The following is a 24,190-nucleotide window of genomic DNA, read 5'->3' on the forward strand; positions in this document are numbered from 1 at the left end:
TGGGGGGGTTGATCCTCACCAGAGGCTCTTTTTTTTTTTTTTTTTTTTTTTTTCCCATTGCCAGAGAGTGGAAGTCGGGCGGGGGGAAGAGAGAGAAACATCTATGTGAGTGAGAGACACTGATTGGTTGTCTCCTGCATGTGCCCGGTAAGGGCTGGGGAACGAACCTGCAATCTAGGTATGTGCCCTTGACTGGGAATCGAACCCAACGTCCTTCCGTTCACAGGCCATCACTCTAACCACTGAGCACACCGGCGGCCAGGGCCGTTTCCCCTTTTTGGCCTGCCCCTCAGCCGCTTGCTGTGGTTTTCCTTAGAATGCCCACCGTCACCCTTGCATGTTCCACGGGAAGGCCTCCCTGCGTGCTGTGCGCAGCGCCCCCTGCTGGGTGTGCCACGCTCACCCGTCTCCCCTCCTCCTCCTCCCAGAAACAACGAGCAGAGCAAGAAGCCGGGGACGCCCGGCACCCCGGGCTCCCACGACCTGGAGACGGCTCTGCGGCGGCTGTCCCTGCGCCGGGAGAACTACCTGTCGGAGAGGAGGTTCTTCGAGGAGGAGCAGGAGAGGAAGCTGCGGGAGCTGGCGGAGAAGGGTGAGCTGCTCAGCGGCTCCCTCACGCCCACCGAGAGCATCATGTCGCTGGGCACGCACTCCCGCTTCTCCGAGTTCACCGGCTTCTCGGGCATGTCCTTCAGCAGCCGCTCCTACCTGCCCGAGAAGCTCCAGATCGTCAAGCCGCTGGAAGGTGATCACCGGGGGCCCCGGCCCCTCTCGGCCCTGCTCGGGGACTCCCTGTGGGCGCTGATCCACCGCCGGCCCTCGGGGAGCGTCTGTCACGCCTACTCCTTCTACTTCAGGGGCAGCCACCCGCGCTGCTGGTTTGAGTTCCGCTGAGGGACTCTGGCCCGGGCCCCCAGCCCCTGCCTGCCCCTGCCCGCCCCTGCCCGCGCAGGTTTGGAGAAACACACACAGGCACCCACGTCCATCCCTGGCCAGGAAGCCGGCGAAAAGAACGTGCCCACCTTGGCTCTCTGGTTCACTCGCTTTTGCATGTAGAGTCTTAGAAATACAAAAAATTTTTTGGATATATTTTATTGACTTTTCACAGAGAGGAAGAGAGAGGGATAGAGAGTTAGAAACATTCATGAGAGAGAAACATCCATCAGCTGGCCTCCTGCACACCCCCTCCTGGGGATGTGCCCGCAACCAGTGTGCATGCCCTTGACCGAAATCGAACCCGGGACCTTTGAGTCCGCAGGCCGACGCTCTATCCACGGAGCCAAACCGGTTTCGGCAGAAATACAAATCTTTTCAAGAGCCAGAGGCACTGCTCGCGGACGCAGGAACTCCTGAGGCCCCGCCCGCTAGGTCTGAGCAGCGGGGAGAAGCCTCTCAGAAATGTTGGTGTCAGGGAGGGAGGGTGGCGGGAGGCGTGCAAAGCCAGTGCTCTAGGTTTTCTCAGGAACCACGTGAAAGCGATCTGCAGTTTGTCTTTGCAATTTGTCAGCTCGTGTTCTGCTTCGATCTTCAAATCGCGTGGCTTTCTTCCTGTGTCCTGTTCTGAGCAAGGCTCCAAGACCACGGCTCTCGGGGGGCCAGGACAGGGTGGCTGTGGGGGCTGTGAGTTCTGTGCCTTCTTCATCCTGCCTTCTCCTGGGGCAGTTCCCTTTTTACTCCCGGGGGTACCCCAGGTGGTTAAACTCCTGGGGAAACGCACCTGTTTTTCTTTCTGTTTCCTCTAAGCCCGTGGTCGGCAAACTCGTTCGTCCACAGAGCCAAATATCAACAGTACAACGATTGACATTTCTCCGGAGAGCCACATTTTTTAAACTTAAACTTCCTCTAACGCCACTTCTTCAACATAGACTCACCCAGGCCGTGGTATTTTGTGGAAGAGCCACACTGAAGGGGCTGTGGCTCGCGAGCCGCAGTTTGCCGACCACTGCTCTAAGCATTATACAATGTCTGCCCTTTCCCTGCCACATCTTTGTATTTTTCATTTTTTTTTATCCCTTTAGTTTGGAAACCCGGGTGAGTTTGAGAAGGTGCCTTAGAATTCCGTTATTACATTTCTGATGAAAAGCCTAATCAGAATTTCTGTGAGGCAGTATTCCTCAACTTAAAAAAAAAAAAAAAAAAAAAATTCCCCCCTCAAAGGAGCTTATGTAGATGTCTATTTCCCCTGAGGATGTAATACCACAGATACGCCGTTTATGTGCTATATGTATATTTGTGCTCTGTGCCTAAAAAAGAGTAGAGTCTTTTCACCCCACAAGAACCCATCTTCGGCCCCTTGGGGCCAGTATCTCTCCTGTTGGGGCTTCCTGCCATAAGATGAGGTTGTGCTTGTTGAAAACCCAAGATAATGGGGTTCCATGTTCTCCAAAGGGAAGAGGGTGGGTAATGTTCTTTTTTCCATGCTTATTTTTTCATTGTGTAAGTGAGGTCCTTCTTAGATTTCAAAAAAGGGATGGCTCTTTTTTCTTCTTTTTTTTCTTTTCATGTTCATTCAGTTGTAAGTTTGGTGATTGTTTTCTGATCCACGATTATGTCTTTTTCTTTCAATAAAATCTTCCATTTCTGCAATTTTGCTTTCTGCCTATCTTTTATTTATTTATTTATTTTTTCTCTTGTCTCTCAAAGATCATTGGAGTTTATCACCTCTGTCTTGTCTGCTTTCTATATTTGATTTTGTTTCATTAGCTCATCAAAGAATATGTTTTTGGATCCATTTTCCAAGCATGATTGCAGGAAGAGATTTTTTTAAAAAAATTTATTTTGACCAATACATCTTTTTCTTTTCTTTTAGTCTTGTGACTTAGGCAGCAGGCTTTTTGTGATACGTTAATGGAATAAGATGAAATCCCTTTAGACTTGCAAGATGAATTTCATCTATAGTACCCTGCTCATCCAAACACTAAAACCACTGCCATTAAGAAGTCATCTCTTATCACTAAGTCCTGTAACTCGTCCTCACAGTAGAAGTCCCTCTGGCTCCATTTGGTAGTTCTCGGATTCCTTTGTTGTTAAAAACACAACCGATATTTTATTTCTTCCTCCTCCCCTCCCAACCCCCCCACAATTACTTTTTGGGGCAGGGCTGGCATGGAAATCTGCCCGACAATGAGTTCAACGCGGCTGTGACTGTGACCTTAGATGGGTCACCTCACCTTTTTGAGCCCCGCTTTCCCTTATTGGTGACGTAGGGCTCGCATGTGCCGCACGATATTGTCATGAAGAGTACACGTGATATGCTTTGTATCATGCTCAGCACCCTACTTGGAGCTAATCCAAGCTTAGGCCCCCCCAACGGACCCCTGTTCTGGCAGCTCAGGTCTTAACGGTGGCCCTACCAGCGTTGAGACCTGGGCCCGCGTTGTGCTGGGGCCACGCCCTGGCATCACCTCTTTCCACTGGCCCGCTCTGACGCTGGTAGGATTCCCGTGACCTCCAAGGACCCGGGTAACCGTACCTGTAGGGAGGCCCCAGGAGACGGTGGCCGGGATCACAGCAGATAGCCAATCTGCATCTCCCGTCGCTGTCTCCCTGCCCGCTTCCCTCATCTGGCTGTCCGCTTGCTGGAGTCTGCCAAAGCTGCCGGGCTTGGTGTGGGAGCACACGGGCACTCTGGTTTCCTCGCTGACCTTACGTGTTTTCAGCAGGGGATGGACAAAACATTCGGACTAGGAGAGATCCGTGCGCGTTGCAAAGATGAGTCGTGCTTTTCCCTCCCTGAATTTTGCTCTTCCTTTCGGATTAATTATAACCGAGAGAGTATTTCCGCAAAAAGAAGATACTATGGGATTAGGGAAAAGCACACACCTCTAAGCAGTGCATTACCCAGCAGGTTTAGTTTTAATTTTTAGGCCCTGGTTGCTCCTCTGACATAAATAGGTTTGCTTTTCTTCTTCTTCTTCCAGGACGTGAATACTTTTTTTTAGTGCGAACAGTGGGGTGTGAAAGGAAGGCAGACGGGGGGAGAGAGACAGTGACCATAATGATGGTTTCTGTGCTGCCCATACCTTGGTTTCATGATCAAGCCAAGTGAGCTGATGTAACACCTCTTCTGGTTTCACCAGAATTTCATCTTGGTGCCGACTAGAAGCAGGAAGGTTCCTCTCTCCACCTCCCCTGGTGCCTGGGTTCTTGGAACTGCCGGGCTGGTGTGTCGTCGATCTGGCTCCCGAGACTCGCCTCTAGGAGGCCTCCGGGCTGCTGGCCGAGGGGCAGTCTGTGTGGTTCAGAGGGTGGGCCCTGAGGCCAGCCCGGGTTTGAATCCCAGATGGGCCCTTGGCCAGCTGTGCAGCCTCTGGCAAGTGACTTTACCTCCCTGAGCTCAGTTTCCTCATCTGTAAAATGGGGACAACAGGGTTATCGTGACGATTAGGTGAGTTCATCAGTGTAGACCTCTAAGGAGAGTGCCTGGCTCTTAGTAAACGTTAGCTGCTTGATGAGCAAGGGAGGCCTGAGTCCTGGGGTAGAAACCTAAGTCTGTGCTTCACCTTGCAGCGTAGTCTTTCGTTTGTAATCTCACTGCCTTTCCTGGGCTGGGTATCGCCAGGGAACGCAGATAACCCCCTGCACTGCCGTAGCCTCCTTAACTCCAACAGCGGGCCCTTTGCGGCCTCCTTTCTCCCGGTAGCCCATGCATTGGGGTGGGAGCGGGAGAGGCGGGCAGCCCGTTGGGACAGGAAGATCCAGGTGCGTGGACTCTGGGCCCATCCTCCAGCCGCACCGCGTTCCTCCCCAGAACGTGGCAGACATCTCGGGCCCCTTCCTCGACACAGTGTCGGCTTTTCTGCTCTTCCCCTTCCACAAGTAGAGGCGACGGGGCCACGTTGCTGCTGTGGGTGTCTCATCCTCCTTCTAAGGCCCACACGTGCAGGCCGGGCTGGAGGCCCTGTTCCCCGTGTGCTTTTGCTGCAGGAATGTGTGCCTCCTGCTGACACAAGAGCAGGCGGCCGTTGTGGGTGATGAATGGGGGCCCCGGGGGCCGGGGTGGGCGTGGGAAATCCCATCAGCAGAAGTATGTGTGTCTCCTGGCAGGCACTGGACACCCACCCGGAAGGGTGACTGCCCACCATCGATGCATCTCGCTGGCTGGAGCGCTGGCGTTCTTGCTTGTTTTCAGACCTGTGGATTGGGGTGTTGGGGAGGGGGCAGAGACTACAGAAAGAACCTGGCCTTCAGCACTGAACCCTGGCTGTGCCGCCACTGGCTCGGTGACTTTGCAAAGTCACGTCACTTCCTTGAGCCTCGTAGGACAGGGCAGCTTTGAGGAGGGAGTTGCCTCGGTTCAGGGGAGCTCTTTGTAAATGTGATGCTGCGGCCCCTGGGACTCAGGACCCCACAAACGGGTCTCAGCGTGTGTGCACAGCCCTGGCTGTGTGCACCCAGCGACGCTTATATGTGAGATGCCTTTGGAGAGGTTCCCAAAGGATCTGAGCATGAGGACCACAGCCAGAGGCCAGGGTCTCCCATGGGCACTGCTGGCAGCGGGGGCCAGGTCATCCTTTGTCCTGGGGGCTGTGCTGTGTGTGTAGGGTGGACGTCAGTGTTCCCAGCTTTGCCCACTGGGTGCCATTGGCATGTCCCTCCACAGCTGTGGCAACCACAGTGCCTCCAGGCCTTTCCAGATGGCCCTGTGGAGAGCCGCTGCTCTGAGGGAGAGAACAGGTGCACGGTGCCCTCTGGCACGGTCGTCACCTCTTTTTTACAATACCTCCCTCTCTCTCTCTCTCTCTCTCTCTCTCTCTCTCTCTCTCTCTCAAGAAACATTTTATTGATTTTTTACAGAGAGGAAGGAAGAGGGCTAGAGAGTTAGAAACATTGATCAGCTGCCTCCTACACACCCCCTCCTGGGGATGTGCCCGCAACCAAGGCACATGCCCTTGACCGGAATCGAACCTGGGACCCTTCAGTCCCCACACCGACCCTCTATCCGCTGAATCAAACCCGTTAGGGCACCACTTCTCTTTTTTGCATTTGGAATATTTCCTATCTATGGCCAATAGGTTCCGGGTCAGCAGGTTGCTGCTGTTCTTGTGCAAATGAGACAGACCTCAAAGCGGGGTCCCGGAAGTCTTTCAAACATGTGCAGGCAGCGCGGGCCCGTGTTTTCCTCTCTTGTGTGGCTTTGAAATGGCCCATTGACAAAATTCCCTCGTGGCTCCTTGGCTGAGATTGCCCCACGGGAAGTTACTTTCCAGCTGTGATGAGAGGTAGGGCCCTCGCTGCTCATCTACCCCCCTCCCCTTCTCCCCCCCTCCCAAATCTGGAGCTCCTGGTGGATGAGTGAGGGTTCTCTGCTTCTCGGTCACATTCCTGGTTGGCTTCGTGACCTCACCGCCCGCCTGTCCCTTCTGTCCCCTCCTGACTTCCTGAGCTGCTGGCTCCTGTGTCCTCCGCTCTCCTTTCTGACGGGGCAGCCCGGTGGCCGGGAGGGGTTCTTGCCCACCCAGCAGAGGACGCCATTGGTGACTCAGCGGTGACTGTGCGGAAGGCTCTTGCTTGCCCATGCCCGGGACCCTCTCAAAGTCTGCCTGGCATGTAGAACATGTATGTGTGTGGTTGATTTCACCTGGAGAAGGGGGCTGGGCCGCCCAGCCTCATGGGCCGTGCACCCGGCCTGCCAGGGCCGCACCGGGTGTAGCAGGGGCTCCCGGGGCCAGAATCGCGGCCCCGGGCCACGTGCTCAGGGCTCTGGGACGATCCCCCGTAGATGCAGGTCGGAGCCCAGGCGTCCCCAGCACGCCCGGTCTTGGAACGCTTCTCCTTGTGAGCACTGTGACGCCGCCAGGTCCTCGGGGACACGCGCTGGTGTTATTACAGACCTCGCACAGTGTCATCTGAGTCCCAGGCTCCGGTGTCACCGAGCAGATCGGCTCCTCGGCCTCAGGCCCCTGTGAGGGCTGGCCAGGTCCTTCTTCCATCACAACCCTGTAGGCCGGTCCCATCCCTGCCCCCCTCCCCACCCCTACCCCCATCGTGTGCCGCTTCCGTTTCTTTCTGCCTTTCTCTCCTGAGGCGCCTGAGCTCGGCTTGACATTGTCCCAGATGCTCTGCTGTGTCCTCCTGTCCCCCACAGCGTGTGCTCCATGGTCAGACAGGCTGTCCCCGCCCCCGACCCCCTTTTGTGAATGTTTGGCTTATGTTTTACCGCTTCTGTTTCTAAAGTGATTCTGTGTTGGATTGAGGGGTTAACATCAGTTGATTTAAGATAAAGTATTTGTCCCAAACACAGTATGGCATGAATTTTACTTAAAAAAAATTTGTTTTAATTTTTATTCCTTACATTGGGGTCTTAGCTGCAGAGGAAGGGGGAGGCAGGGCCCCTGTGTCCCACCCAGAGTCCACCTGCTCAGGTCCTGGGGCTCTGGTCCTGCTGGGGCCCCGAGGGTGGCGGTGAGCAGCCGTCGGCTTCGACTTGCATCCTAACCCTCTTCTCCCCGCCCCGTTGTCCGCCTCCTCTCCTGCCAGGTTCGGCCACCCTCCACCACTGGCAGCAGTTGGCCCAGCCTCACCTCGGGGGCATCCTGGACCCCCGGCCCGGGGTGGTCACCAAGGGCTTCCGGACGCTGGACGTAGACGTGGACGAAGTGTACTGCCTTAACGACTTTGAAGAAGATGACACAGGTGACCACATTTCCCCCCCGGGCCTAGCTACCTCCACGCCAGCACAGCACCCAGAGACCTCAGGTGAGAGGTCCCGAGCGCACGTGACTGTCACAGGCGGCAGAAGCTCCCCGAGCCGGCCTCAGGCTTCCCCAGAAGAGATGCAGGAGCCGGCGGCCATGGAGGAGGAGGAGGAGGAGGAGGGGTCTGGTGAGGGCACCGAGATAAGTCCTGTGCACCCGGCACCTTTCCCGGAGGCAGCGTTCTGGGCCATTCTCACCTCTGTCCCCGGCACCATCCGTAGCGGCTCTCTGTCTGTGGCTTCCGCGCGTCCGTGTGGGTGACGATGGAAGCATTCCCATTGCGCAGCTCCGTGTCTAACGTGCAGTCCCAGGCCTCCTTTCGTAACACATGGGCCCAGCCCCCTGCCCGCCTTGGAGGTATATGCCCGGCGGGGCTCTGGACACCGGAGGAGGAAAGGCTGCTAAAAAAGAAGTGGATTCTTGTCCCCACTCCCCATCCCCTAGAACAGTGTTTCCCAAACTTTTGGCATATGTGTACCCCTTCTATAATTTTCGCCACGCTGAGGACCCCTCGTGCTCATGAGAACGTAGAATCAGGCGCAGCTAAGCACGGTGCAGTGCATATCCCCACCAAACTCCGGTGCAAGGCGTACCCCCACCAAACTCTTCCCGTACTCCTGGGGGTACGCGTACCACACTTTGGGAAACACTGCCCTAGAACAACAGCCCCCCACCACCTCCACCACCACCCCCGCTCCTGCTATGGGTCTCTCCTGGTGTCTGAGGGACAGATCCTCGAGTCCCCTGGCCATTTCCACGCTGAGCTGAGTGAGCTGAGCTGAGCTGAGCTGAGCAGTTGCAGGGGAAGGGAATGAGACCCCGTAACCTGCATGTGGCCCTGGGGTAGGAGAGAGCCAGGAAGTGAGCGGGGTTTGAGACGTCACTCGGGCAGTCTTTGCCCCTTCCTAACTTGAATGCAGGTATCTGTGCCCCTTCCCCGCACGCGTGCTCGGAGTGGATTTTTAAGAAGTGTTTTAGCAATGCTCCTGAGCCACCCCAAGCCCGAGTGATGGCAAGAAGCTGTTCCAGAGAGAGGCGCAGGATAAACCGGGAAAGCTCATGGCCCATCTCTCCCCTATGAACCCCTCACACTGTCCCAGCAAGCACGCAAGCCGTGGCCGTGAGTTGATGGGACTGTCCATGTCCCAGGGGCGCTGCTTGAAAAGCTTCGTGCTCGGGGCCTGGGGCCCAGGGGCCAGACCTCCAGGACTCCTGGCTGCTTGCCGTAGGAAGGCCGGGTGGCTTTGATGGGATCAGGGGAGAGACTCAGAGAAGGATGGGTCAGCCAACGTCTTCGTTCCCATGGCAGCTCCGAGGCACCCAGCTTGAAAAGAGGATGTCCACTCATCGTGGTGGGTCTCGATTTTCATTCCTGAAGGCCGCCACGTTCCCCATGCAGTGCCAGGCCGACAGAGCCAAGGTTCTCGGCAGCATCTCCCAGCCAAACCCTGGCTGAGTTCAGAGGCCGATGGCCAAGGAGCGTTAGCGGGGACCAACTTTTCTTCTTTTCTTTAACACCAACTTGGGAGGTCTCATCGAGGGCAAAGGGTTTGTTTAGCAAACGGGTTTATGTGTGGCTTGTTTTCTTTTCCGGAGCGGATTAAGGGACCAGGTTAAGCTTGGAGGGGATGACAACGCTTGTTGTGTAGCATCTTCACACTTCAGAGAGGGAGCCCAGGGTGCTGGCCCTCCCTTCGTTAGGGGCACCTGGAAGGCAGACAATAGTTCAGGAAACACAGCGTTTGCTGACCCTCGTGGCTGAAGTGGGAGGGAATCTTGTCCCGTGAAATGGCCCCTCCCTACAGCCCTGCCCCTGGAGCAGGGGTGTATCTGGAAGTTTAAAGACAGACGCACCTTTAAGGTGTACAGAAGGAGTACCGCTGAGCAAGTCAGCTGAGGACTCCTCTAGGAAGATGGAGGGAGAGAGGGGGCCGAGGATGAGGATCTGAGTCCTGACGGCTTTTCTTAACGAAACAGAGACCTGGTCCTTGCTTCTTCCCTCAAACCCAGCAGCAGACCCATCCCAGCACCGCGGAGGAGCAGTTGGAAGTGTGTGGGTTGCAGAAGTGTGTGGGTTGCAGAAGGGAATTTAGGAACCGTCTGGTTGGGTAGGGTTTTCGGGGTGAGACTTGGGAAAAGCTCAGTGCAGTGAGGAAAGGCCCACACAATGGTTTGGCTCTCCCCCCCCCCCCCCCCCATTAATGGGAAGGACAAGACCCTTTCAATTCTTGGACTGAAAGAAGCAGGTCACGCTGAGTCCTGACCCCAAAGGCCCCGAGGGGCACTAGGCACACAATCTTGGAGTCAAGGGTGGCCACTGAGCTTCGGCAGGAAGGCCTGGGCACCTTCCATGTTGGCGTGTGTATCCAGGCTAGTCTGGTCCGCGCCCTGGTCCACCCTCCATGCTCCGGCTCTTCTGTCTGAGAGGCTGCCACCTGCCTGGGAAGACCGAGTAGGGAGAAACTTAGGAAGACAAAGGTGATTCGCCTTCTTTTCTTGCAACTGGATGGTGGAAGGAAATTGGGAAGTCTTGTGTATCAGGCACGTTTGTCTAGCGTCTGCTGTCTCACGGAGAAAAAGTTTTGAGTGCATATTGAAAAAAAAAACTATTAACGTATTTTCATGTGTTATTTTTGTATCATTATTTGCTGTTTTTTTTTTTTTTTTAAATAATCCCATGTCTTGAAAACAATCTTGTTTTCATATTTGTAAATCATTTAGATAATTAAAGTGGATTCTTTAAAACAATTTTAGATTATAGTTTTACTTTATTTCAGTGACATTTTATGACTTAATTCATCTAGAAAGGGCACCTTATCAGAAGAGGGAGTCTTCTCTGGATTGCTCGTGCTCTGAGCTTTATGTGTTCATAAAGGGTTAGATCAGAGCTTTTAAAATATGCAGCTGTGATGGTAGGTGTTTGGGCGGACAGGTCAGTTGAATTTTCTTGGATGCCTTGATCTTTAAAGGGGAGAAGGAGGTGGGGTTAAAGCCACAGAGATAGAAGAAAGTGAAGATCTTTTTTTTTTTTTTTTTTTTTTTTTAATACTCAGACATGTGGAGTCCATTTAAAGGGGAAGGGACACCCTAAAATAGGCTCCTACAGATAGACAGACCACGGCAGCCTTCGGACAGCGGCCGTGTGGGGCCGTGCCTCATCCCTGGCTGCATTTTCTCTCGGACAGCTGTGTGGGCTCATGTGAGGGGTCGTTTAAGGACCGGATGCCACAGTGGACTTTAGAGAGGAACGTTTCTGCCCTCCCAGCACCTGACCAGCCTGTCCTCCCTGTGGGTGAGGGAGGACAGGACCACTCAAAAGGAATGACGTGCATGAGCCGGTGTGTACACATCTGGCCTCTTGGCTGGCCAGACTGAAGAGTTCCAGGCGGCCTCAGGTCCCCACCAGTGTACTTGCCCTGTCCCTGCTTCCTTCCTCTTCTCACCATTAGTGCCATGGACCATGGGGAGAAGGTGGGCTTTCTTGCCCAACCCCCCTAGAAGCCAGAATCTCACAAGCGGCAATCACCAGGTCTCCGTATCAGTCACCAGGTCTAATAACAATCACCAGATCTACTAGCAATCACCAGGTCTCCATATCAGTCACCAGGTCTATGTAGCAGTCACCAAGTCTAGTAGCAATCATCAGATCCCTGTAGCAATCACCAGATCTACTAGCAATCACCAGGTCTAGTAGCAATCACCAGGTCTAGTAGCTATTATCAGGTCTAATAGAAATCACCAGGTCTAATAGAATTCACCAGGTCTGCTACTAGCAATCACCAGGCCTAGTAGCAATCACCAGGTCTATTAGCAATCACCTGGTCTAATAGCAATCACCAGGACTACTAGCAATCCCCAGGTTTAATAGCAATCACCTGGTCTACTAGCAATCACAAGGTCTACGTAGTGTACTTGCAGATAATCCCGAGCACAGTCTGCAGGGGCCTCTAGGCCATCGCTGGAGATGGGATGGGGGTAGGGTGCCCGGCACCCCCATGACTGGTGCAGCAGCAGGATCCCAGGCTCAGTTTTCCAGTTGGTACCAGGTTTCACAGCCCCCAGAGGAGCCTCACACTCAGAACCCTTTCCCAACTGCACCTCTCTAGGCAGAAAGAGACACGTTGGTTGGATCAGAGAGTGGTGAGCAGGGTGCCTGTCGCCCTTATAAGCGCTCCAGCGCCCACTGCCGCTGCCCGAAGGGTGTGTGTTCACACGTGCCCGGCTTTCAGAACAGAAATCCGCACACTCTCCACCAGTATGCAGTTCACCAGCGCAGACCTCCAATAATCCAGGACTAATTAAGGATAAAGGTGATCTCTGATCGAGGAGGATTTTGTGCCAGTGTCAGAACCTGGGGAAGGCGGAACACATAAAATGAATGAAGGATTAGGACAGAACACAGGGCAGTGGTCGGCAAACTCATTAGTCAACAGAGCCAAATATCAACAGTACAACAATTGAAATTTCTTTGGAGAGCCAAAGTTTGTAAACTTAAACTTCTTCTAATGCCACTTCTTCAACATAGACTCCCCCAGGCCATGGTGTTTTGTGAAAGAGCCACACTCAAGGGGCCAAAGAGCTGCATGTGGCTCCTCGAGAGCTGCAGTTTGCCCACCACAGGATTAGGGGTTTTACTGGGAAGTGTCCCTCCTTCCTGAATAAAATCCTAATGAAGCCCATTTACTCTCTCCGTACAATTCTGAGAAAAATGTCAGGCTGAGCCGAAACCGGTTTGGCTCAGTGGTAGAGCGTCGGTCTGCGGACTGAAAGGTCCCAGGTTCGATTCCGGTCAAGGGCATGTACCTTGGTTGCGGGCACATCACACATGGGGGACGTGCAGGAGGCAGCTGGTCGATGTTTCTCTCTCATCGACCTTTCTAGCTCTCTATCTCTCCCTTCCTCTCTGTAAAAAAAAAAAAAAAAAAAATCAATAAAAATATATATTTTAAAAAAAAACAAAGAAAGAAAAGAAAGAAAAAGTCAGGCTGAGAAAAAAAATGAGGGTTTAAGTAGGATGTCAGAGCATCGAGTCCAAGAACCCATGTCCTCGGAGCCCCAAGTGAGCAGCACTGGGGCTGCTCCGCGGCCGCACCAGGAGCCCTGAGCGACGCACTCACTGTCCCTGTGTTGTGTCCCAAGGAAGGGAGGTGCTGCAGCGGCCGGGCAGGCGTGACACGTGCGGAGAGAGCTGACGGGTCCAGGTGTCCCAGCGGTATTTCCGAGGGGTCCGACCTCTGGCTTTGGCACTCTTGACGCGGGTGGATCTTCCTTGGTCTTCTAAAGCCATCTCTTCCTTCTGGGGACAATGACTTCTGAATTTTAGCAGCCTTTTCCTCTCCCCAAAACCCATTTGCATTCGATGGGTTTTGCTTCTGCTGATGATGCAGCTGTGTCTCTGAAATGTCCATCTTACACCCCCTGTTGCAATCAAGGTCCAGATGGTATGGGGGAGGAGGAGGTGGGCCTCGAGGCCCCTTGATTGGATGTTCTCTGGCCATGCGTTCCAATGCGGCGGCTTCTGGGTTCCCATCCTGCCTTGCTTTTGTTTGGTTTCTTTTTCAAATGTTACCTGTTCTTTATTCTTTCGCCTTAATAACTTCTGTGTACCGCTTTTTCCTCCCCCCCTCTACCCCCCCCCCCCCCAATCTGGATAACCCCCTGCATTATTTGGGTTCCTTTCCCAGCTTTTGTCCTGTTGCTTTTGTTTCTAGACCTCATGGCAGGCCAAGACTCGTGATTGTTCGGTTGCCTTTTTCTGCAGCTTATTCCATTTTTGTTTTGCTTGCAGCAGTTCCTCGGTTATCCGAGTTCCCAAGCCATCCCATCTTTTCGTTGAGAAGCACAGATGCATAAAGGCTATTTTTATGTGCCTCCCCACTCACGCCCCCCCACCCCCACCCCCCAACATGGCCTGGAGCTCCCTGTGGTTGAGCGTTCGCTTCCGTGGCCGTGGTGCTCACTGGGTGCCACGCCAGGGGCCACGGGAGCCTGCCTTGACCCAGAGAGACGGGTCGGGCCGTAATAATCAGGACACACCAGCCCCACGTTGCTCCCTGAGTCACCGCCACCATTTTTGTGCTCTGGCTCTGTCCTGCCTGCCTTCAGTTTGCGTGTCTCCAACGTTTTTTTGTTTATTTGTTTCATCTGGTTTCCAGTTTTTTGGTTTTTTTTTAGTTTTTTGTTTTGTGTTTTTAAAGACACAATCACTCATGTGTGGATCTGGGTCTGGAGCACCGCTCTCTTCTGTTTTGCCATCCTTTTTGGTCAAATCTAAGAGAAAACTTGCCATAGAGAGCTGGAAGATTCCCGTTCGCTGCCTCTTGAATCTTCAGGGCGCTCATGGCCTCTGATGCCCGAATCCGTTTCCTCCCAGGAGGTCTCTGGGGGCGGAGCTGCTGCAGGGCGGGCGCGGGGTGGGCGGGGTCTCCCGGTCCTTCATCGTGCATGCCAGTTGGAGCAGCATTTTTCCCTTTTATTTTTATTTTTACTTTTTCAATGTTTGAGTTATGAACAAGGATGACCTCTACAATCATGATGTCTCCCGTAGACCTCTCTACCCATCACTCACCTGCCCGCTGCTGCATGGTCCTAACGCTTCTGCGATTTACTCTGCTCCAGCTCACAGCCTCCAGCCGCCTTAGCAACAACCCTGGAGACCGGCCAAAGGGAACAAATTGGAGGGAACCTGTGGCCATCTCATTTCCATGAAAATCAGACCTCCCGGAGGCGCAGGAAAGCGGTCCGAGCTGGGGCTGGTGCTGCCGGCATCTCCCTGTCCGGTAGCACCACAGACAGGCCCGGGGCTGGTCTCAGCCACGTTGTTGCTGAGGCAGCTGAGCTCCTGTCCCCGCTGCAGGCCACAGACAGGCAGTAGTGGAACCAGCCTCCCCACGCCATGCCCCTTTTTGTGCAAACAGAAAAGGGAGCCCAGTGAGCTGCACCCTGTTCCCAGGGGGCCGGCGCTTCTACCCCCCCCCCCCGGTCCCGCCCCTCCCTTTGGCAGAGTTTGGCACCCATTTGCCAGCGAAAGGCAAAGCCAAGCCACAAAGACAGAAGCCGATTCTGACCTCTGAAGAGGGCAACCAAACTGACCCCCACGGGCCTCTTGGCCCCTCACGCTGGATCCACTACTGCCCCGAGAACGCGATGCGCAGCCCTGTCCGGACTGGGCCGGAAGCTAGGTCCGTGCCCTGCGCGCCAGCGCTCAAAAGCGTGGCTGCTTTTGAGGGACCCCCTTCGACCCAGAACGTTTGCGTTTCCGCCTTCCTGGCCCAGATCCGGTTCACAAGGTAGCTCATCGCTTCTTGCATCTGTGGAGGGCCGAGCCGGATTATCCTCTTCTCGCGGGTGTACTTGGATGCAAGAAATATGTTTTGTCCCTCCCCCCCGCCCTTCTCCCATCTAGCGCACCACCCTGGGAAGTGCATGTCACAGACCAACTCCACCTTCACCTTCACCACCTGCCGCATCCTGCACCCTTCCGACGAGCTCACGAGAGTCACGCCAAGGTAAGGGCCTCAGGCCTGGGGGTGAGCGGGGCCGGGGTGGGGTGGGGTGGGGGCTCTCCCTGCGAGACGTAATGTCAAGGGAAGCCCAGGCAGGTAGAGAGGCGCATTCCACACGGCCTGGTCCAGCTGAAGCCATCTCGTAAGCGCCTGCAGGCTCCTGTACTGGGTCCCGTGTTTCCGTTGGACCTGGGGCCCCTGTTACTTCAGATCCATGCAGATAGAGGCGGGGCTGCCTTCTGTTGCCCTTCCAGCTGGTCACGGGAGATTCCCAAGCCCGAAGCCCATGTGTACTGGCATTTTACCCCAAGGTTTGCCAGGAGAGCCCGGAGTTTCTTCCCTGGGCTTCCCCCTCCCCCCAAACCCTTGTGCCCTTGCAGTAGACCTCAGGAACCATGCCCCACAGCACCCCTGATTGAGATGATCGAATCTAAAGACCGGGCCACGTGCCCAGCGTGGTCCATTTCCCTCCGGTGCCTCTGAGAAGCCATAGAAGTTGGCACCTTCTGGCGAGGGGGCTTGTATGGTCTGCGTGGCCTGATTTCAGGCCTTCCACAGCTTCCAGGGAAAGGGAGTGGCCCGTTTTCTCTGTGGTGCCAGACGCCAGAGGGGTGAAGGTACAGCCGAGATGGAGGGAGGCGAGCCGGGCCAGCGTGGAGGGAGCAGCCGCCCTGAGGCGCCCCCTCAACTCTGAATAACTCTCCGCAGGTCATGTGAGGAGGACGGCGAAGCGGCCCCAGGCCCCGTTGAGCTGAGAGGAGGTGTAGGGCAGACAGTGAGCCCACGGGCCAGGCAGGCGGTGAGCACACGCCAGCCGTGCCTGCCCCGGCAGGGCCACGTGGAAAGGGCTGTGTGTGTGCACGCGTGGCCGCCACTAACCCGGGACTCAGGCGTGGGTGTGTCTCTGTGGTTGCGCCTGGCTAACTCGGCTTGGACGGTGGATACCCCTAACCAGCTAAACCACCCCGTTGAGCCGAGCGCCAGCACTAATCCAGGCCTAACCGAAGTCCTCACCGGAAGGGATCTCCACATTGTAGCTTATCTTCCCCCACGTCCCTTCCTGCCTCCGGACAACCTGGCTCTCCCCGTCCTCTTAGGAGGAGACTGGGGTTCAAACCGTGGGACAGGGCTTCCCCCCCGGGGGAGGCTGGTGCCCGGCCTGCACGTCTGTCCATCCGTCCGTCCGTCCGTCCGTCCGTCTGCATCCCTGGGGCCGTGTCGAGGACGGGGAAGTCTGGGTAGTCAGGAGCAAGAGCAGGCTCCTGCCTGAAAGAATGGCAGCTCGGACCAGGAGGAAACCCTCCTGGGAACGGCCCTGGGAACGAGATGTCCCGCCCGGAGCCTCTTCGCCCTCCGTTGCTTGTAGATGGGTATTTTGTAGAATTCCACCTGCGCCATTGGAAGAGCCCACCTTTAACCTTAGGAATCGCTGTGGTCTCTAATCACGTGTGTCCCCGAGTGTCCCCCCCTCCCGGCCACCAGCGTCCCTGCCTGAACCTGTGGGGGCGGGCCTGCTCGGCGTGCCTCTCCCTGTGCTGACAGTCACAGCGAGGTCGCCTGAGCGTGGAGCCGGCTGATGCCGCAGCTTGGACCCGCCTGGGATGGTGCCTCCCGAGGAGGCGGGCCCTGAAGGGTCATCCCAGGAACCGGCATGTCCCCTTCCTTCCCTTTCCCTACGTTGGTGCTTTGCCCAAGATATCTGGTCCTCCCCCCATCAGGCTGAGGAGAGAGGGCCCTGCCCCCAGCTCCCGGGGGCACTGCGCCAGCTAGGCCTTCCCCCTGCTGGGCCTCTGCACTGTGTGTCCCCCTTCCTGGCCCGGCGTCTGGAGCAGAGTGGGTCCTTAGCCAGCCTGACACGAGTGGGCGTAGGGACCTTCGCTGTCCTTCAGTCACAGGGCTGACACCCACCGGGCCCCTGTCTGGGTGGCTCCATAGACGCAGATCTGCCAACACAGCATGGCCTCCTCTGACGCCGGGGCTGTTCTCGTCCAGTTACGAGAGGGCGGCCACGGGGAGGGCTGGGTGTCTCCGCGCAGAGGAAAGAGCGCTGTCCTGGGAGTCAGGGGGCGGGGCCTGCCGCTGACTTGATGAGCTCCTTCAGCCTCTGTCTCCCCGTTGCCGAGGGGCCCCCCCACCTGGGTGTCCCGCCTGCTCTGGCCATTCCAAGATACACTCATAGCCCGCAGTCTTGGGTAACTTCTGCCCTCAGGGAAGTGGGTAGTGGGTAGTAACTCTGGAGTTCGAGCCAATCCTGAGAGAAAGAAACCCTCTCCGTCAAAGGGCTTCCTCCCCCATTGGGGGGGGGGGGGTGTCACTGTACTTGGGTTCGAACCAGGGTCCTCCCCTTTCTAGCTGAGTGTGACCTTGAGGAAGCCACCTGACCCTGAGTCTGTTTCCTCACCAGCAAAGGGGACAGTTACACATACCCTGTGCAGCTTCCTGTGGACTGAACCCCCCCCCTCCCCCAAGGGAATCCGAGCCCCTGGGTGAGGGGGGCACAGACATGCAAGGAAAGGGGCTTCCGGGGCCGGGCTGGGGGCATCCTCTCGCCGTGTCCTCGGCCCGCCCTGCGCCCCTGCAGGAAACTGCCCTTGTCCCTGGCACTCGGGGGCACTTTCTGACGGACACCCGCCTGTCTCTTCCTTTCAGCCTTAACTCGGCCCCGACTCCAGCTTCTGGCAGCGCCAGCCACCTGACGTCCACGCCGGTGGCCACGCCGTGCACGCCCCGGAGGCTGAGCCTGGCCGAGTCCTTCACCAACACCCGCGAGTCCACGACCACCATGAGCACGTCGCTGGGGCTGGTGTGGCTGCTGAAGGAGCGGGGCATCTCGGCGGCCGTGTACGACCCCCAGAGCTGGGACCGGGCCGGCCGGGGCGGCTCCCTCCTGCACGCCTACGCCCCCAGGATGGCCGCCATCCCCTCCACCCCGCCCAACTCGCCCATGCAGACACCCACGTCCTCCCCGCCCTCCTTCGAGTTCAAGTGCACGAGCCCGCCCTACGACAACTTCCTGGCGTCCAAGCCGGCCAGCTCCATCCTGAGGGAGGTGAGGGAGAAGAAGCCCGTCCGGAGCAGCGAGAGCCAGACGGACGTGTCGGTCTCCAACCTCAACCTCGTGGACAAAGTCAGGAGGTTCGGCGTGGCCAAGGTGGTGACCTCGGGGCGAGCCCCCATCCCCATCTTGACTGAGGACCAGGGGCCTCTCCTCTGTGGGGCCCCGGGCCCCGCGCAGGCCCTTGTCCCCGGAGGCTTGGGACCCGAGGGCCTGCCTCTCGGATGCTCCGCCGTCACCAGTGCCATCGGCGGGCTGCAGCTCAGCAGCGGCATCCGGCGGAACCGCAGCTTCCCCACCATGGTGGGCTCCAGCATGCAGATGAAGGCCCCCGGCACGCTCACCTCGGGCATCTTGATGGGTGCTAAGCTCCCCAAGCAAACCAGCTTGCGGTGAGAGTGGCAGGGGGGGCCCTTCCTCGGAGGAGACCAATCTTGTCCTTCCTCCCTCGCTCCCCCCACCCCCCCCTGAACTGCGTGCGCTCTCCCTCTTCCCTCCTCGCCCATCCCGTCCTGAGCTAGACAAATCAACCTCGTGCCTCATGGGGGAAAGAGTGGAGACTTTTGTAAAATGTGTACATAGGACTTGGAGACCAGTATCCGACCGGCCCTTCCTTCCTTCCTTCCGCACTGTCATTGACCTGTGCCGGCCTGGGGGGCCAGGCGGGCCTGTGTCCTTTCCTCCTTCTGTCCTTTGAGAAGCACTGAAACTCCCCAGGGCGTTCTTATCCCATGGATAGGGAACCAGGGAACTCTGGGCGGGCCGCCAGTGTGCCCATCATGAGCTGTCACACGGCACAGGGCACAGTGGCCCTGCCCCCACCCTCCCTCCCTCCCCCACCCCGTGTCATTGGGCGCCTCACCTCGCTTGCCCTGCAAGAGCGTAAGGAGCCTCCGTCCACAGCCACATGCAGCTGGCGTGGCCTCCAGGACCGGAGAGAGAGCTGTTCTTTCTTTTCCGGGCGATCCAGCTCCTTCGAGACCTTCACCCTCTGCCTCCCGGGACGGTGGCTTCCTCTTTGAGGCGTGACGTCGTTGGCTTCCCACACGCCTTCAACCTGAAGTCATCCTCCAAAGTCTTGCGATCAGCTGTCGGGCCAGGCACCCGGCCCGAAAGAGAACGTGTTTACACTCCCCGCCGTGCGTGTCCTGTTCCATTTTTCTACGTTTTATAGGCAGGGAAGCAGTGGTCCCCGAGGGGGAAGGCCCAGGGTACGTTCTCTCTGTGGTTCTACGGCACCAAAACACGAGTGGCAGGCGCACCAAGCCGCTCAGGAGATGGCTTATTTTCCGGGAACCCAAGTGGCACAGCCCAATTGAATAAGATCAGGCCCAAGACAACCTCAACGCTAGCAGTACGAGGAAAGGGGACAGGGGAAAAGGTTATGAATGAAATACATCGATCAATGAAAAAGAACCAGAAGCAAACGTAACACCAAACTGGTTCACAGAAGCGAGGCCTTGGCCTCTGTGGCTGGGTCCACTCCTTACTCCGAAGCCCGAGTCTGATCCAGGCGCTGTTCCTCCTGCGGTCTTTTGTGGCAGCCATTCGAGGCCCACACATTTTGCTCCCCACCCCCCATCCACCCCCCCCCCGGGAAAGCCCTCTGCCTCCCGGTGCCACTTTTTATCCTTAGGAAAAGATAAAGGTGCTCGTGACACAAACGTGAGTGAGCAAGGGGGCCCCGTCCCGTGGCCGTCGTAGAGTGGGCCCGGAACCCGTATTTATTACTGCTTGTGTGTGCTGTGTTCTAAACAAGCACCCCCGCTCCTCCTGCCCCGGTCACAGAGTGTCTGGCACTCTCGTCAAAGCAGGTCGTTTTATTTATTCTATTCTGAAGCCTACCGTGTACCTCATGGTGTCCCGTGGCCGTTTATTCCAGACATGTATGCAAGGGTGACATCACATGCAAGTGAAATTGCCATTTTTGCACTGCCCCCCCACCCCCTGCACATACACACACTCTCCCCTCTCCACTTGGTAAAGGATGTGTCATTCGATTGAAGGAGTGTAACCTTATGTCCGCCGGAGACACCGTAAGGAAGTCCCCAGAAGCGAACCCCAGTCCCACGATTTCAGACTATTTATTCTGTGAACACGAAGAAGGTGTTGGCCAGCTGTTCTCAACACCCCTCGTGGCTGTATGCGTGCACTCAATGCAAGGAACGTAGATCTTCTTATCCGAATGTATTTTAAAGCAGTAGGTAGAGTAACAAAGGAACATGAGAACCATGCCTTGAACGGACCACTTTATGTATTCAGAGAGAGGAGCCCCCCGTCATCCCAAAGGGAAAAGCAGCAGTTTGGAGGTTGCCGTATTTGGGGTAGTAAATAAAGGATCAACATGGGGCAGCCGCTCTCAAAAAGTGTGTTGTAATGCATCAAAAATCAATAATAAGATTTTCTTTGCTAATGAATATCAATAAAATAAGTTCAAATGATGGAAACCACAAGGGTATTGCGATTTGCATTTTTTGATCTTTTTCATGATGACCTCTTTAGGTAAGAAGACTTGAAGGTTTTCAGCTCTTTGGGGAAATGAAACAAAAGCCATGCAGTTCTTTACATACTGTCATACCTGCCCTTTATTTGAACACTAGAGGCCAGGTGCACAAATTCGTGCACAGGTGGGGTACAGCCAACCTGCCCTGATGGGAACTGATCAGGGCCACGCCAGAGGGGGGAAGGGGCTATGGGCAGTTGGCTGGCCCTGCCCGCCATTGGAGTGGGGGTGGGGCCAGGCTGGCCAGGGGGAGGGGCCGCTGAAGGTTTGGGGGGACCGATCGGGGCCCTGATCAGGCCGGTTGGCCACCACATTGCACATCATAGCAACCAGTTGTTCCAGTTGTTCCACTGTCCCGGTCACTTGGCTTTTATAGATACAGATAATATAATATCCTAGACAACTTTCTAATCATAACCTGAAGCTCTTCCCTACTTTCCAGGGCTGTCTACTAGCCCACCACGTGCACATCCCCGATATGACCAGTATAGACCAGTATTCTATGGCTGGGCATTGCATTAACTCTAATCTTTTGCTACCGCAGCACTGTCGTGAAAAAAAACCTTGCATGTATATAATTTTCCACATCCCTGAGCACATCTGCAAGGCAGATTCCTTCCTACTATCAAATTGCTGTAGAGTTGTGTTAAGAGACTTTTAAAAACCAAACACAGTAGGAGGATCACCAAAGAGAGACTTGTGGGAAAAGGATACAATAGAACTTACCCTGCCACCTCCATGTTGGGAAGCAGTAAAATGATACCAGCAAGAAAGTGGGTGGTCGCAGCGTGGATTTTATACCTGGTGCTACCATTGAGTAGTGGTGTGACGTTGGGCCAGCCAGTTCTTTGGGTCCTCCATTTGTTCACCTGGGAAACGGGCACAGGAGTCCTTAGGATGCATTAGCTGAGTAAGTCTATTTTGAAGACCTACCATGTGCCAGGTTGTGGGTAGCGGGGATCTGGTGATGAACCAGCGAGCAGCTTCTCTCGTGGAGTGTGCCTGCCATCAGGCCACCGAAGAGAGGCAACACTAGACACAGCAGCGTGGCATGCTGAGGGCGAGCAGGGAATTACAATAGGGTGGTGTGAGGGAGTGGGTGGCTGGCTACCTCGGGTTACCAGGGAAGGCCTCTTAGGGAGGTGGCATTTGGGCCAGCCTGTGAGATGTAGCACAAGAGCATTCGCACGGAGAGCGGTGGGTGCGAAGGCGCAAAGGTCGGAAAGCACTTGGTGTGTTTGGGAAGCAGAGAGAAGGGCATCGGTAAAGAAATGAGTCCCAGTTGTGGTTGAGAAACCATGGTGTTCACCAAACGGGCCATCTGGTCTACGTGTTTCCCAGCCATGTACAAGAGTATATAAGTGTTCTGGCCAGTGGGCTGTGGGCAAGAGTACATAAGTGTTCTGGCCAGTGGGCTGTGAGCAGAGAAGATTCCGTGCCGCTTCCTGCCCCTGAAGCCACGTGTTGAAATGGTGGCATCACACCATGGTTGGCGGAGTCCCATCCTCCTGGGTCTTGGAGGAACCTGATGGACCTAACTCAGCGCCAACCCCCATTTGATGTGATCTGAAGGAGAAACAAACGAATGCGGGCACTGGGCCATAGATGCCACCTGGAGAGAGGTTGGTGGCAGTGGGAAGTTATTCTGAACTACCTGAATGGACTGGATGCTCATTAGAGGGGTTAAGTCAAGATTTAGGAAAATACAAAATTCATGTTTTGCACGGTTGGGCTCACGGCTGGGAAACATCATATCCTGGGAGAATGTATTTTCTGTGGCCAGTAGAGGGCGCTTGGAGACAGCAGAAATCGGGAAGGAATGGGCCCTGGCATCCCAGCCTGCAATCAGGTGTGTTGGCTTTCCCCTGGAAAGCAATTCGGGCAGGAGACGCTAGGGGAAGTCATGAGGCAGGAGCCAAGTTTGCCCTGATGCAGGCACTCCAGGCCAAGGGGCAGCATACACACAGGGATAGAAGTGAAGAAATTGAGCACAAAATGGGGAGGAAACACAGAAAAGCAAAACATAGTTTACAAAACATGTTCTATACTAGGGCAGTGGTTGGCAAACTCATTAGTCAACAGAGCCAACTATCAACAGTACAACGATTGACATTTCTTTTGAAAGCCAAATTTTTTTTTTTAACTTAAACTATATAGGCAGGTACATTGTTATTAACTTAAGGTACTCCTAATTTTGCAGAAGAGCCACACTCAAGGGGCGAAAGAGCCGCAGAGGACTCGTGAGCCGCCATTTGCCGACCACTGTACTAGGGTGTCCTCCCCTTTGGAAACAATTTTAATGCTTCTTCCTCGCATAACTTTACTCTTTGCTTTTCCCAGAGAAAGTGGGTTGTAGATAGCATGGCGCCTTTCTCTTTAATACGTTAGCCCGAACCTCCCAAGCTCCACACGGCCACAGCACACCGATGGAGCCCAGGGTCGGGGGAGGTGTCTGCTCAGCAGTACTTAGCCAGTCATCCTAAGAAACACCCACGGTTTTGGCTCACCCTGCTCTGAAGTCCCAGGGGAAATTAGCGAAGCAGTGTTTTATTTTATTTTTTTATTTTATTTTATTTTATTTTATTTTATTTTATTTTATTTTATGTTGGCTTGACTTCCGGTTGACTTATCTTCAGGACTAGCAATAATTTGAAGATGCTGATAAAACACACCAATATGCTAGTGTGGCTCCATCTCAATCTGGAAGTGTAGCTACATGGTCAAGATTCTTTCCTTTATCTCTTAAACCCCGAAACGAGGGAAAAAATGTCTTTGCGTTGTTGTTTGTTAAAAGGATAAGCAGAGATTTCTACCACCCTCCCTTCCCTTTCGGCTGTGACTGACAGCCTGAGCACAAAGGTGCCGCTGGGGCCGGAGCTTGGGTGCATTGTGGAAAGACCCCCTCTTTAGAGGGGAGACCTGTTACAGTCGGGTTAGGGAAAAGCAACTCGTGGGAAAGTGAGTTCTGCCCCCCCTCTAGCTGCTGACTACGTTGAGACTTGAGGGGGTCACCGGGCAGGGCAGGCTGGGCCTCTCAGAGCTGAGGCTCAGAGCTATCCATCCGCAAGTGCAGGGACCGCCGGCAACTTGATGCCTCAGCCTGGCCAGGAGCTGACCGCCCAGAGGGCTACAGGCTCCATCCTCAATGCATTGCGGGGTCTTAGGCCAGTTTATTCCCTATAAAATGGGAGTGGGGGTAGGGAAAGAGTGTGTGTTTTGCTAGAATGATAGCTGTGTTTTTTTCCAACTTGTAAATCTCAATGGATCAGCAACAAGGAGCCCGTAGAGCAGCCCTAATGGGCAGAGCCAGGGGTGCAGATGGCCAGAGCAGCTGGAGGAGGAGCGGCCTGGGGTGGAGGCCCTGCCCGCTGGAGGGATTCAAGAGGGGCAGCTGGCAGAGGGGGTGGGAGGGGAGAAGTGAACAGGGGAG

At 55.3% G+C, this 24,190-nt stretch overlaps 1 protein-coding gene across 9 annotated transcripts in view; it reads left to right on the forward strand.

Moving 5' to 3' along the window:
- TRAK1 (trafficking kinesin protein 1) overlaps positions 1–20,704 on the forward strand; it is a 91,764-nt gene extending 71,060 nt beyond the window's left edge. For 2 of the 9 annotated variants that reach the window (XM_084902538.1, XM_084902536.1), the window contains 4 exons: positions 429–745; positions 7,480–7,824; positions 15,103–15,205; positions 17,852–20,704. In XM_084902538.1, the coding sequence (XP_084758664.1) occupies positions 429–745; positions 7,480–7,824; positions 15,103–15,205; positions 17,852–18,653 (1,567 nt within the window). In that variant the 3' untranslated portion in view covers positions 18,654–20,704. Of the gene's footprint in view, positions 1–428; positions 746–7,479; positions 7,825–14,315; positions 15,081–15,102; positions 15,206–15,910; positions 16,002–17,851 lie in introns of those variants that run through there. The other 7 variants (XM_084902540.1, XM_084902537.1, XM_084902544.1 and 4 more) reach the window with 6 other exon arrangements.
- Positions 20,705–24,190: the final 3,486 nt, after the last annotated feature.

Source organism: Pipistrellus hanaki (assembly GCF_964339955.1).
Source record: "Pipistrellus hanaki genome assembly, chromosome: 13".
In the NCBI taxonomy this organism is placed as follows: domain Eukaryota; kingdom Metazoa; phylum Chordata; class Mammalia; order Chiroptera; family Vespertilionidae; genus Pipistrellus; species Pipistrellus hanaki.